This window comes from Galeopterus variegatus, unplaced genomic scaffold (assembly GCF_000696425.1).
Source record: "Galeopterus variegatus unplaced genomic scaffold, G_variegatus-3.0.2 Scaffold1963, whole genome shotgun sequence".
Classification (NCBI taxonomy): Eukaryota; Metazoa; Chordata; class Mammalia; order Dermoptera; family Cynocephalidae; genus Galeopterus; species Galeopterus variegatus.
Genome location: NW_007728074.1, coordinates 203211 through 218966, shown reverse-complemented (window position 1 = coordinate 218966; position 15756 = coordinate 203211). Strand labels below are relative to the sequence as shown.

At 39.7% G+C, this 15756-nt stretch overlaps 1 protein-coding gene across 5 annotated transcripts in view; it reads right to left on the bottom strand.

Annotated features, from left to right (window-relative positions):
- Positions 1 to 15756, bottom strand: part of SNX14 (sorting nexin 14) — a 115071-nt gene that overhangs the window by 81284 nt on the left and 18031 nt on the right. For 3 of the 5 annotated variants that reach the window (XM_008579819.1, XM_008579822.1, XM_008579821.1), the window contains exon 1: positions 14112 to 14381. The exons of 1 other annotated variant lie outside the window; for it this stretch is intronic. In XM_008579819.1, coding sequence (XP_008578041.1) covers positions 14112 to 14311 — 200 coding nt within the window. In that variant the 5' untranslated portion in view covers positions 14312 to 14381. Of the gene's footprint in view, positions 1 to 14111; positions 14417 to 15756 lie in introns of those variants that run through there. One more of the 5 variants, XM_008579818.1, reaches the window with a different exon arrangement.

Below are 15756 nucleotides of genomic sequence, written 5' to 3'. Positions count from 1 at the left end.
TCAGAGAAGAGAAGGAAATAAAGGGCATCCAGATTGGAAAAGATGAAGTCAAACTGTCTCTGTTTGCAGATGACATGATCGTATATATGAACAGCCTAAAGCCTCTACAAAAAAAACTCTTGGAGTTGATAAATGATTTCAGCAAACAAAATCAACACACAAAAATCAGTAGCATTTCTATTCTCTAATACTGAGCATGTAGAAAGGGAAATTAAGAAAGCTTGCCCATTTACAATAGCCACCAAAAAATTAAAATACTTAGGAACTGAGTTAACCAAGGATGGAAAAATTCTCTATAATGAGAACTAAAAACCACTGCTGAGAAATAATGATTGAGGATACAAGAAGATGGAAAGATATCCCATGCTCTTGGATTGGAAGAATCAACATAGTGAAAATGTCCATACTACCCAAAGTGATATACAAATTCAATGCAATCCCCATCAAAATTCCAATGACATTTTTCTCAGAAATGGAAAGAACTATCCAGACATTTGTATGGAATAACAAAAGACCACGCATAGCCAAAGCAATTCTGAGCAAAAATATAAAGCTGGAGGCATAACACTACCAGACTTTGAACTATACTACAAAGCTATAATAACCAAAACAGTATGGTACTGGCATAAAAACAGACACACTGATCAATGGAATAGAAAAGAGAATCCAGAAATCAACCCACACACCTAGAACCATCTGATCTTTGATGAAGGCACCAAGCCTTTACACTGGGGAAGAGACTGCCTCTTCAGCAAATGGTGCTGGGAGAACTGGATATCAATATGCAGGAGAATGAAACTAGACCCGTACTTTTCACCATGCACTAAAGTCAACTCAAAATGGATTAAAGAATTAAATATACACCCTGAAACAATAAAACTTCTTAAAGAAAACATAGGAGAGACACTTCAGGAAATAGGTCTGTACATAGACTTCATGAATATTCCCCCAAAAGCACGGGCAACCAAAGGAAAAATAAACAAATGGGATTATATCAAACTAAAAAGCTTCTGCACAGCAAAAGAAACAATTAACAGAGTTAAAAGACAACCAACAGAGTGGGAGAAAATATTTGCAAAATATACATCTGACAAAGGATTAATATCCAGAATATACAAGGAACTCAAACAACTTTACAAGAAAAAAACAAGCAATCCAATTTAAAAATGGGCAAAAGAGCTAAACAAGCATTTCTCTAAGGAAGATATACAAATGGCCAACAGACATATGAAAAAATGCTCAACATCACTCAGCATTCGGGAAATGCAAATCAAAACCACACTGAGATACCATCTCACCCAGTTAGGATGGCTAAAATCCAAAAGTCTCTGAATGATAAATGCTGGCGAGGTTGTGGAGGAAAAGGAACTCTCACACATTGTTGGTCGGACTGTAAAATGGTGCAGCCTCTCTGGAAAATGGCATGGAGGTTCCTCAAACAATTGCAGGTAGATCTACCATATGACCCAGCTATCCCACTGCTGGGAATATACCCAGAAGAATGGAAATCATCAAGTCAAAGGTATACGTGTTCCCCAATGTTCACTGCAGCACTCTTAACAATAGCCAAGAGTTGGAACCAGCCCAAATGTCCATCATTGGATGAGTGGATACAGAAAATGTGGTATATCTACACAATGGAATACTACTCAGCTATAAGAAAGAATGAAATACTGCCATTTGCAATAACATGGATGAACCTACAGAGAATTATATTAAGTGAAACTAGTCAGGCACAGAAAGAGAACTATCACATGTTCTCACTTATTGGTGAGAGCTAAAAATAAATATATAAATTCACACACACACACACACACACACACACACACACACACACACACACAAAACAGGGGGTTGGGGGCGAAGACATAACAATTGCAATTCCTTGAAGTTGATAGACAAGCAAACAGGAAGGACATTGTTGGGAGGGAGTGGGGAGAGGGAGGAGGGAGGGAGGTTTCGGTAATGGGCCACAATAATCAACCACGTTGTATATCAACAAAATAAAATATAATAAAATAAAATAAAATAAAGAACTAAGGAACTTGAATACACCAATTATCATTAAAGGAATTAAAACAGTAAACAGAATCATGACTGCAAAACAAAGAGCCCGTGGCCTAAGGGATTTTACGAAACTTTTATGAAACAGATACTGCCTACCTTATACAGACTGTCTTAGGAAAGAAAAATGAGAAAAATCTGCTAATTTATAAATATATATATAACGTTAATTCCTAAATCAGATGAATACAATATAAGAAGATCATTAAGTCTAAGTTACTTCTGAATATAGATATGAAGTACTAAATAAAACATTAGTTAACTAAAACCAGCACTATATTACAAAAGAAAAAGTAATATATCCTAAGAAAGGTACATTTTTAAATGGTTCAACATCTTTAAATCTACTACCATGACAAAATGAAGGAGAAAAAAATCAAAATAACAAAGTCTCTTGATCTAACTACTAGTTTATAGGAAACACAGGCAAAGCAACCTGTCCAAAAATACTACAGGATACAATCAGCAAAAGCCAGACTGTGGAAAACTCTACAGAATAAATGGTACAGTTTCTTCAACAAATAAATTACAAGTCTGAAAAAAGGAAGGGAGAAGGGAGGGCAACTCTCATTAAAGATCCAATTTGGATCTTAATTTGATTAATTAACTGCAAAAAGCTTGTTATAAATAAAAGTCCTCTGATGGCCCAAGTAATGGAAAGAAAGACACATGATAAAGCAAATACCTTTATAGTAATATGTCAATATTAAAATCTAAAATAAGTAAAATCTAAGCAGTACATAATGACTTATTAACCGTAAAATTTAAGTTTGCTGCACATTTGAAAATGTTTATCATAAAATGTCAAGGAGGAAGTTCTAACAAATTCAAAATCTGAACACTAAATAGATATTTGATGATGTGAAATTACTTTAGACTACAGTTAATAACAATATATTATATCATTGAAAATTGCTGAGAGTAAATTTTAAGTGTTCCCAACATAAAAAAATGGTATATGAAGTAATACATGTTAAATAGCTTGATTTAGTCATTCCACAATGTATACATATATCAAAACATGTTGGGGCCGGCCCGGTGGCGCACTGGAGAGTGTGCCGCTTGGGAGCGCGGCGGCGCTCCCGCCGAGGGTGCGGATCCCATGTGGAGACCAGTTCCCACTCACTGGCTGAGCGCGGTGCGGCCGCAACACCGAGGGTTGCGATCCCGTTGCCGGTCCCTGGTACGGGCGCGACACTGAGGGTCGCGATCCCATTACCAGTCAGTAGAAAAGACAAAAAGGAAAAAAAAAAAACATGTTGTACACCATAAATATGTACAATTTTTACTTGTCAGATAAATAAATGACTTTAGAAAATAAAGTTCTAAAAAAAGAAATCACTGTTTTAGGGAATTTTTTTTAATTGAAACATATTGATTGTACATATTTATGGGATACAGAATTATATTTAAATACATGCATACAATGTGTGATGATCAAATAGTTTTTTAAAAAATGTGAAGTAGTATTTGGTTATGAAAGAAAAAAAAATCCTTATCTTTTTGAGATACATAATAAAATGTTTATAGATAAAATGTTATGTGGGATTTGCTTCAAAAACAATCTAGGAGAAAGATGAAATCTGACTCTGAGCTGATAATTTTGAAGCTGGATAATAGGTATATACAGGTGTCATTACACTATTTTTATTTTGTATATGTTTGAAATTTTCCAAAATAAAGGTTTTTAAGTGAAAAAAACTATTAGAAGGAAGAGCAGATCCAAATAAACGAAGAAATATTTATGTTCATGGGTGGAACCATTAAATATAGTTATGATATCAATTCTACTCAAATTAATTTACAAATTAAATAAAACTATAGTGGTATTAAATGTTTGACTCTTCACATCAAAAGCAGGAATCTAATTCCCTTTTCCTTGAATATGGGCTAGCCTTAAAAACTCACTTCTAACCAATAGAATGCAGCAGAAATGATACTGCCTGACTTCCAAGGCTAGGTCATAGAAAGAGTATGGTTTCTACCTGGCTCTCTTTCTCAAGGTGCTCACCTTTGTAACCTAGCACCATGTTAGGGGAAAGGCCATATGGAAAGGCCATATATAGGTGTTCTGGCCTATAGTTCAGCTAAGATCACAACCAACAACCAGCACCAACTGTTTAGTACTACATAAAATAGGGTTAATAATAATAATAATACCTAATTCACAGGGTTGTTATGATGACTAAACAATTCATGAAAGTGCTCATAATGGCCTGACACATACTTAGTGTAGGTAAGACATTTAAAAAGTTTTAAAGTGTAGAGCATGTTATTGTAAAACCAAAGTCAAGGGTTTGAATCTCTGTACTGGCCAGCTGCCAAAAATAAAAGTTCTTAAAGTGGTAATTTTTAAAGTAATAAAGAAAATAACACTAATAAAACACATTTAAAAGTAGGCTACATATATAGAAAAAGGTTATATATAAAAAACAATCTCAATTTATATAATAAAATTATAAATTGCAGGTAAAACTGACTGGAATGTTAACAAGAATAGTCATTTCTGAAGGGCAGAGCAAGATGAATGACTAAAGGTATTTGGTGTTTGCCCCCAATCCCCACAAAAAAAGAACAAAACAGCAAATAAACTACATTTTGACTGGAATGACTGAAGAAATACACTGCAGAGCACCAAGGCAGTGACAAATCCTTATGGAGCAGGGAAGACCAGGATAGCATCATAGAGAACAGAGCAAGGCATCCTGCCTCTACCTTGCTGTATACCCGCAGGGATGAGCTCAGAGTCTGACGGAGAGAGTGCAAGCTGGAAAAACCCCAGGTGTTCCCTCTACTGCAACAAACACCAGTGATCCCTGCCACAAGAGAGCTTCCCAGTCCTCAGAGGCCTCAAACCCAGTTTGGAGAGTAGCTGTGAGTTTGTGCAGCTGCATAGCCTTATAATAGAAGCAGCCTAGGAGAGCAACCACACCTCCTGATCTAAGTGGGTATGGCACAGCACCATCTTGAAACTGAAATCTCTGTTGAGCGCATTCTGCCCTGGGATCTGGTAGAAACTGACTCCCTCCATCCTGAGGCCCCACCTTCATTCTACCATGTTCACATGGGTGCCAGCAGGACCACAACCCTGACTGCCTGGAGACTAAGCCAAACAGAAAGACCAAGACCCCAGCATTTGAACCCATGTGGCACCTCCTCCTCCCCCAAGAGAACAGGTAGACCTGCTCAGTGGGAAGCTCCCAACAAGCAGCAGTACACCACATACACATGCACCTGCTCTACACAACCCCATAGTCTGCTGAGCCCACAGTTGTCCATGCCAGCCCAACAGCCAGTCTGGCGGTAGCCCCAACTTCTCCATGGCGCTCCTCAAAGCTGGTGGACCCTGCTACACTAGTGTAGACCTGCTCCCTGATCAACAACGATTGGGTAGCAGTTTTGCCTTCCCACAGCAGACCTCTACAGAGCTGCCAGGTCTGGTTACATGCTTGCAGGTATGCTCTAGGATCAACAGAGGATCTGGTGGCCCTCCACAGAGGGCCTGCCAGGCCTTGCTGCACTAGTGTACACCTGCTCTCCGATTAACAGCAATTGGGCAGCAGGTTTGACTCCCCATGGCAGGCTTTTAAACAGCTGCTGGGCCCTGCTGCACCCATGAAGGCCTGCTCCAAAATAGACAGCTGACCTGGTAGCCCTCCAAGAAGCTGCCAGGCCCTGCTGTACTGCTGCATGCCTGCTCCCTGCTAGACAGTGCTTTGGGTGATGGTTTCATTTCCTCCAGCAGGCCAACATAGAGCTACCTGGCCCTGCTGCATATGCATTTGCCAGCTCCTGGCCAGGCAGTGGTATCTACTCCTCTGACAGGCCTTCTCAGAGACACATGACCCGCCCCTCCACCTTAAACCCAGGCACACTTGTATTCAGCCCAAAAGCTGGTCAGTCAGCACATCACCCCCTGAGATAGACAACCTCAGAGCTGTGTGCCCACACCTGGCCTGGTCAGGAAGCAACTCTGCACCTCAGAGAGACCACCAGACAGCCAGATGGTCATCTGTGCCTGCACGCACCTAACACAACAACCAGCCTGGAGTCTTCCAACTCAGCATAACAGAGCCAGTGTTGACACAAACTACTCTAGTCTAGACCACTGACAAATTTGTAACCATCATTGAAGAGGATTACAATAAAAAAAACTGCAGATACACAACTGAGTCCACCCAAGACTAAAGCCAATGCAACATATCCAACAGATACCCTATGACCCATATATAAGAAAAAGTCTTTTCTGTGTAATCTACTGTGTAAAATTAGGAAAAGAAACTCCATTAGATGTGCAGATACCAACATAGGATCACAAGAAACGTGAAAAAGAAAGGAAACATGATATCCCAAAAGGAACACAATAAGTCTCCAATAACAGATACCAAAGAAAAGGGCAGTTACGAAATTCTCATAAAGGAATTTCAAATAACAACCTGAAAGAATCCAATAAGATACAAGAGAACACAGACAAACAACTCAACAAAATCAGGAAAACAATTCATGATCTGAATGAGAAATTTAACAAAGAGATAGATGTCATAAAAAAGAACCAAACAAATCTTGAAGCTAAAGAATTCAATGAATGAAATGAAAAATACAATTGAGAGCTTCAAAAACAGACTCGATCAAGCAGAAGGGAGAATTTTCTGAAATTGAAGACAGATCTTTTGAAATTGCCCAGTCAGAGGAAAGAAAAGAAATAAGAATAAAAAAGAATGAAGAAGCCTAAGAGAGTTATAGGACACCACTAAGGCAATAAATGTTCAAATAGTAGGTGTTCCAGAAGAGGAAATGAAAAAAGGCACAGAAACCCTATTTAATGAAATAGCTGAAAACTTCCCAAATATTGGAAGAGATATGGACATTCTGATTCAGGAAGCTCAAAGGTCCCCAATTAGATTCAACCCAAAAAGATCCTCTCAGAGGTACATCATTATCAAACTGTCAAAAGTCAAAGACAAAGAGAGAATTCTAAAATTTGCAAGTGAAAAATGTCAAGTCACATATAAGGAAATCCTCATTAGACTTTCAGCAGACTTCTCAAAGAAACCTTGCAGGCCAGGAGAGATTGGGATGATATATTCATATATTATGAACAACTATATGCCAACAAATTTGATAACAGAGAAGAAACAAATTCCTGGACACATACAATCCACCAGGATTAAATCATGAAGGAAAAGAATATCTGAACAGAGCAATAACAAGTGAGGAAATTAAATCAATAATACAAAGTCTTCCATTAAGGAAAAGCCTACTACCTAATGGCTTCACTGCTGAATTCTACCAAATATTTAAAAAAGAACTAATCCCAACTCTCTTCAGATTACTTCAATAAACTGAGGAAGAAGGAATAGTTCCCAACTCATTTTATGAGGCCAGTACTACTCTGATTCCAAAACTAGACAAGAACACACAAAAAAGGAAACTACAGGCCAATATCCCTGATGAACACAGATGCAAAATTTCTCAACAAGATACTAGCAAACTGAATCTAACAGCACATTAAAAAGAGCATTCACTATGATCAAGTGGGATTTATCTCCAGGATACAAAGATGGTTTAAAATATGCAAATCAATAAATTTGATATATCACATTAACAGAAAGAAAGACAAAAACCATATGATCATTTCAACTGATGCAGAAAAAGCATTAGGCAAATTCCAACACTCTTTCATGATAAAAACTTAAAAAGCTAGGTAAAGAAGGAATGTACCTCAATATAATAAAGGCCATCTATGAAAAACCCACAGCTAACACCATACTGAATGGGAGAAGGATGAAAGCTTTCCCTTTTAGATCAGGAACAGAACAAGGATGCCTACTTTCACCACTTCTATTCAGCAAAGTACTAGAAGTCCTAGCCAGAGCAATTCGACAAGAGAAATAAATAAAAGGCATCCAAATTGGAAAGGAGGAAGTCAAATGCCCTGTTTGCAGACAACATGATCTTACATTTAGAAAACCTTAAAGACTCCACCAAAAAAACTGTTGGAACTAATAAATGAATTCAGTAAGGTTGCAGGATACAAAATCAACATACAAAAGTCAGTAGCATTTCTATGTACTAATAGCAAATTACCTGAAAAAGAAATCAAGAAAACAATTCCTTTTACAATAACTACAAAAAATAATTAGATACCTAGGAAGAAACTTAACCAAGGACGTGAAAGTCCTCTTCAATGAAAATTATATAATTTTGAAGGAAGAAATTGAAGAGGACATAAATAAATGGAAAGATATCCCATGTTCAAGGATTGGAAGAATTAATATTATTAAAATGGCTATTCTACCCAAAGTAATCTACAGATTTAATGCAATCCCTATCAAATACCAATGACACGCTTCACTGGAATAGAAAAAAAAAAACCCTAAAATTCATTTGGAACCAAAAAAGACCCTGAATAGCCAAAGCTATACTGAGAAGAAAAAAAAAAAAAAAAAGCTAGAGGCATCACACTCCATAACTTCAAATGACACTACAAAGCTACAGTAACTAAAACTGCATGGTACTGTCATAAAAACAGACACACAGATCAATGAAACGGAATAGAGAGCCCAGAGATAAATTTATGCACCTACAGCCAATTGATCTTTGACAAAGGTGCCTAGGATCAATATTGGGGAAAAGACAGTTTCTTCAGTAAATAGCGATGGGAAACCTGGATATCTACATGCAGAAGAGTGAGACTAGATCCCCTACTTCTCACCATATACAAAAGTCAACTCAAAATAGATCAAAAATTTAAATGTAAAACAAAACTAGAGGAAACGATCAACAACATGGGGCTAGGCAAGGATTTTTTAAAGTAAGACTTCAAAAGCATAAGCAATAAAAGCAAAAATAGACGAGAGGAATTACGTCAAAGTAAGAAGCTTTCGCACAAAGAAAACTGTTAACAAAGTGAAGAGACAACCTACAGAATGGAAAATATTTGCAAACTATACATCTGATAAGGGATTAATATCAAGCATATAGAGCTGACCAGTTAATTCAGTTGGTTAGAGCAGTGGTGCTGATAACTCAAAGGTCCAGGGTTCAAGCACTGTACCTGCCAGCTGTAAAAAAAACAAAAACAAAATGAAAAACAACCAGAAAAATGATCAAGAATATATAAGGAACTTAACTCAAGAGCAAAAAAACAACCCAACTGAGAAACGGGCAAAGGATATTAATAGACTTTTCTCAAATGAAGACATACAAATGGCCAACAGACATATGAAAAATGCTAAACATTGCTAATTATTACAAAAATGCAAATCAAAACAAGAAGATACCACTCACCCCAGTTAGAATGGTTATTATCAAAAAGACAAGGGTAAACAAGTATTGGCAAGGATTTGGTAATAAGGGAACATTTATACATTGTTGGTGGGAATGTAAACTAGTCTAGCCATTATAGAAAACATAATATGTGGAGGTTCCTCAAAAAATTAAAAACAGAACTATCATATGTTCCAGCAATCCTACTTCTGGGTATATACCCAAAGGAAATGAAGTCAGTATGTCAAAAAGATATCTGCACTCCCATGTTTACTGCAGCACAATTTACAATAGCCAAGATATGGAATCAACCTAAGGTGTCCAACAACAGAGGAATGGACAAAAAAAGAATGTGGTATATATACACAATGGAATACTACTCAGCAGTAAAAAGAATGAAATCTTGTCATTTGCGGCAATATGGATGGACTTGGAGACTGTGTTAAGTGAAGTAGCCAGACATAGACAAATACCACATGATCTCAGTCATGTGGAATCAAAAAAAGGAAGTTGATAGTATAGAGACAGAGAGTAGAACAGTGGTTACACCAGAGACTGGGGGAAGGGGAGAACAGGAAGAGGTTGGCCGATAAGTATATAATTGCAATTAGATATATAATTACAATTAGATAGTTGGAATAGGCCCTGGTGTTTTACGGCATAGTAGGGTGACTATGGTTAACAGTTAAGTTTTATTATATTATATGATAGCTAGAGAGGCTTTTGAATGTTTTTGCCACAAAAAAATGATAAATGCATGAAGTGATGATTACATTACCCTGACCTTATCATTATACAACATATATGTATCAAAACATCAGATTGTACACCATAAGCATGTACAATTACATTGTGTCAACTAAAAAAAATTTTTTTTTGTCCTTTTTGAGACCAGCCGCACCGCGCTCAGCCAATGAGTGCTGTGAGCGCACCGGTCATCCCTATATAGGATTCGAACCAGCGGCGGGAGCGCTGCTGCGCTCCCAGTGCCACACTCTCCCGAGTGCGCCATGGGCTCGGTCCTAAAAAAATTTTTTTTACATATTTTTTTACATATTTTAAATATCTAAAAATTTTTTTTAAAAAAAAAGAACAGTCACCTCTAAATGGTAAATTTATGAGTGGTTTTTAAACACTGTGTTTATATTTGTATTTCCTGACTTCACAATTTATATCAATGTTATTTAGAAAGTTATTAATAATAATCAGAATATTGTTAATAATGTCTTTTTAGTGTAATTTTTAAAACCTTGGGCTTCTGATTCAGAATAACCTGCATTAGAGGACCATTCTGCTACTTACTGTTAGCCTGAGCAAGTTATTTAACAACTCAAAGCTTCAGTTTGCTCATTTGTAAAATGAGGCTAATAACCATCAAAGAATTGCAAATTAAAACTACATACATCTAGGGCCAGCCCGGTGGCGCACTGCTACAGTGCGCCGCTTGGGAGTGCGGTGGCGCTCCCGCTGAGGGTTCGGATCCCACGTACAGACCGGGTCCCGCTCACTGGCTGAGCGAGGTGCGGGAGCAACACCAAGGGTTGCGATCCCGTTGCCGGTCCCGGTCCGGTACGGGCGCGACACTGAGGGTTGTGATCCATTGCCGGACACGAAAAAAGACAGAAAGGGAAAAAAAAAAAAAAAAAAAAAACTACATACATCTATACACCCACTGATATAACAAAAATTAAATCTACAGACAATACTGGACAGAACTGTCAAACATTTTTGGCAGGAGTGTAAATTGGCATAACCTATTTGGAAAACCGTTGGGTAGTATCTACTTAAGTTAAACAAATGCATACACTACAACTCAGCATTTCCACTCATGGGCATATACCAAAAGATATTAGTGCCTATGTCTATCAAAAGACATAAGAATATTCACAGCAACATTATTCATATTAGCCAAAATCTGTAAACAACCACAACTATAAATTGCCTCAGTAATAATTGAAAACTCTTAACACAGTATCTGGCACAAATAAAGCACTCACAAAGTGTTACCTATTATTGTTATTACCATTATCATTAATTAGTACTGACTTAAAATATTCCTTATTATAACACTCAAGTACTCAACATTATAACTGTCCAATAAACAAATCTACATAACCATATCTATGCTCTTAGTTTATCCTAACAGCACTATAAAAGAGCATAAATAATTTCAAATACATAAAGTATGTTATGTTACTCTATTCTTCTCACAAATCACTTACAAAGGTCCAAAAGTTATATTCATTTATCTTTCCCCAGATAAATTTCATAATCTTAATTAACACTGAAAGAAAAATTTATGTACTGAATAATACCTTGAAAGATGTTTAGGAGTTAAAAGTTTGAAGACTATACAAAAAAAAAAATTAATTTCAAGAAGGAGTATTATTCTCAGGTTAACCATATACAGTGAAAACTTCAAAACTCCATACTAACAAATAGAGACTGTAAACTGGAAATTTCTTTTAAAGTTATTTCAAAAAATTTACTGGTGAAATGCCTGTGTAGAAACCATTTATTTAAAGTATTTATTGAGCATGTCTTCCTATTTCTTCTAATTCCATCATTATGCCCCCAATGTTTATCTTTATATATACATAATTTTTTAAAATTTCAGTGTTGCTTTGGCTCCCACAGATTTGTCACCCCTTTTCCCCTGGGTGACAGAGCTGCCAAAAATTAGAGCAGTGAGAAGCCCCAAAAAGGGGTTAATCTCCCAGAACCTTCAAGAGAGAGGCATTCCTTCCATTCGGGAAATTAACCACGAACTGGGGTTCTCTTCCTGCATTTATTCTCCAGCCAAGGAAGTTACAGGAAGAGAACACAGGTGGGGTTTTTTTGCTCTCCTTAACGGCAATTTCCCAGTATCTTTACATATCAATCAGTAACCTGTCTTTGAGCCAGTAACCTTGTGTTAACAATTCTTTATCTTACAACAGAGACTATATAGCCTGGGGAAAATTTCCTGTCCTTTGCAAGGTCAGTATTTGAAATTGTAAGGTTTTGGAAAACCAGACCCTGTGAAGTACATTTGCTTTATGCATACTCTACATTTCAGAATGGATGTACCTAGTACCCCCCACTGCTCGGAACCATGTTTTCTTTTATAACAACCTTCCAGTGAGAGTCTAAGCATACACAAGTATATATGTTTATATATACGTGAATATATGCACATATTTTAAAGAAAATCACACACATACACTTAAACGCACACTATAAACACTGTTCTGCACATTCCAAAAGATTTCTCCTGGAAAAGGGATACCTACCCATTCTTTATTCAAGATAGTTCTATGATGTTTAAAATCACTTTTGCTGATTACAGCAGTAACAAATGGGAAATATCAAAAATATGTATGCAAAAACAGTTTCACTCATAAACCCAAACACTCAGAGATAACATATGTATTTCCTTTGTTCTTTGCATAATACAAATACAGGCTACAGATAAGATGGCATGCAGATCAGATGGCATTCTACAACTTAACACATGACACTGGATGCTATGATATCATAAGCAGGTGACCTGAGAAATCTAGTTTAATCTGCTCCTACCTTAAAGACCTAAACTGACTCAGTTCCTAAAGAAGATAGGTAAGAAAACCCGGACAAAACTTAATTATATAAAGTTCACATTTCTTTCATACTGAACCTGTTAGTCTCGCTTGGAATACCTTCCAGATGACAGAAAGCAAGTACTTAATATAATTAGTTTCCCCTCTCATAAATCTCACGCCTCCCACACTCCAAACACCTCACCATCACAACTAACGCACATTTCTCAGTAAAATATCAATCGCTATTTAAGCCCAATATTATTTAAACCCAGAATCATCAAGAAAGCAAAGACACTAGGATAGAGAAACCCGATTTCAACAAAGTCACAGGAAACGGTCACCCTAGAGCAAAATTAAATTATCAAATTCCTTGTGCATTCCTCTCAGCTGTTTATCCTTGGGGATCAACTATCAGGATTTAAGAATGGTTGAAAGTTCAAAACACCACTGACAACCGTCACACTTTACATCAAAAGCAAATCTGGGAACAATTTGAAAGGAAAGTTCTCCTCTACTACCTACTGTATCTCTACCATTTCTTGAAGTAGCAAAATGAAGGAAATCTAGGCGCACAAGTCTCTTTCAAGGGCAGAACCTTCCAGTTTCAAAATGCCAACTGAATTAACCAATTTTAATTTTTCAGAATATCTGGGGTTTGGGGGAGTTTTTGTTTGTTTGTTTGTTTGTTTTTGTCATAAGTCTCCTTAGGAATATTCTAGGGATGTTGAGACGGGCACTATTTTGATTTCTGATTTCGGTTCAACAAACTTATATGGCCATCTATTTTAACCAACAATACTGCGCTAAAAGCTTAGGCTGCAAGGTGGGGGGGTGTGTGTGTGTGTGTGTGTGTGTGTGTGTGTGTGTGTGTGTGTGTGTGTGTGTTAGACTGACAGATTTCACTCTTTAAAAACATCGACGATGGAAGACCGGTTTTGACAAATGGGTACAAAGAAATGAAGAATCGGGGCCAGGTAGCTTAGGAGACAAAGCCTCGGGAAAGAGGAAACTAAAATCCACCCCACGGACCGCACTTCCGGGCCCCGACGCTCGGCCAGGCTCCCAGAGGCCGCTCTCCCCACCGGCCTCATAGCCGGCCCAAGTTCCGCAGCTGCGCGGCCCAGGCCGCGTCCACACAGTGAAGCAGCACGGGTCTGGCGTCCGCAGCTCTGGAGAGAAGCCGCCCGCCGCCCGCCCGGATCCGCAGTGCAGCGTTACCTGTTGAGGAGCAGAGAGGCGGCACTGAGGCAGAGCAGCAGGAAGCAGAACAGTGGGTATTGGCGGCAGATCTCGCGTCCCACGTCCAGTCGCAGTCGCTGCTTCAGCTTCTCCCCCACCGTTCGTACCCAGGGCACCATCTCCGACCGCACGGCTGAGGCTGCGCTACCGGACGAGGCCGAGGTCGAGGCGACCCCCATCAACTTCCCGCGTCCGGGACCTGCCGGCCCAGAGGCGGACCCACACAGCGGCCGACCTCCGGACCGTCGCCACCAGCTGCTGTGTCCCCAGGCCCCGCCCCCGAGGCCCCCGGAGCGCGTGCGCGACCACCGCCCCCTACCGGCCAGAGGAAAGACCACACGACGTACTAGAGGTCGTCACCCTGCGCTAGGGCCCTGGCTTCGCTGTTCTCTGTCTCCGCCCAACCCCTACGCGGGCCAGAGCAGTGCGCGGGTCTTCCGCAAAAGATCTTCCACCGGTAAACTGCTTTTCCCGGAAATCAAGGGGACGCCCCAGCATCCAGTAGCCGCCTGTCCTGAGGAGAGAATACTAGCACCCGAGAACAGCAGAAGCTACCCGCCCCGTAGCCGCCGGGCGCTGCCTGCCGGGCACCGGAGCTCGTGGAGTCCACTGGGAACTGTAGTCTTCGCGACGCCGCCACTCCCGCCACTCTCCACGCCTCCTCACAGGACTCTCACCTTCGGATGGGGACAGGACCGAGCTTTGCGCGACGCCCAAGTGAGAGGAAGGAGGGATGCCTTTTGCGTTATTTTAAAAGCGGCAGAATGGGGGCTGCGGGGGTGGCGAGTAAAATATCCCCGAAATACGAAAGAGTCCAGCCCACGGGGCGGCCACCCCTGCGAGAGAGCATCTTTTGAGCGTTCATGGACGAGGTACTCAGTTCACGGTGGCCCAGGGAGCCTACCTAACCAAAATCCAAGTGTTTGGAGGAGGTGGCTTGGCAGGTTAGGTTAAGTCCCTCTTACAGAGTCTCGTGGGGCTTTCCATTTACTAATTTATCACATTTCTAAATTTTAATTTCCGTATTCTCTGCTTCTCTGAGATGCAGAAAAACAGTACCATAATATCTAAGGTTTGTTTAGGCGGCGCTAGGCTAAGCACTTTCATTTAACCTTCACACACTCACCCCATGATATAGGTACAGTACTCTAGTTTCACCCATTTTACAGCTATGTTACTGAAGCAGAGAGGAACTTGCTCACGATCATACAACTAGTGAAGCCTGGATTTACACCATGCTGCCTTCATCTCTCTGCCCTAGGAACAGAAATGAATTTTTTTAATGGTAACGTGCAGTTTCCTGAATATTTTCCCATGTTGTTCCGAAAACATGGATCATCTTTAACAAGGCATTATTTTCCATTATCAGAACGTACCTTGGGCCGGCCCGGTGGCGCGCTGGATAGTGCGCCGCTTGGGGAGCGCGGCGGTGCTCCCGCCCGAGGGTTCGGATCCCACATACAGACCGGTTCCCGCTCACTGGCTGAGCGAGGCGCGGGAGCAACACCAAGGGTTGCGGTCCCGTTGCCGGTCCCGGTCCGGTGCGGGGGCGACACTGAGGGTTGCAATCCCTTGCCGGACACGGAAAAAGACAAAAAAAAAAAAAAAAAAAAAAAAAAAAAAA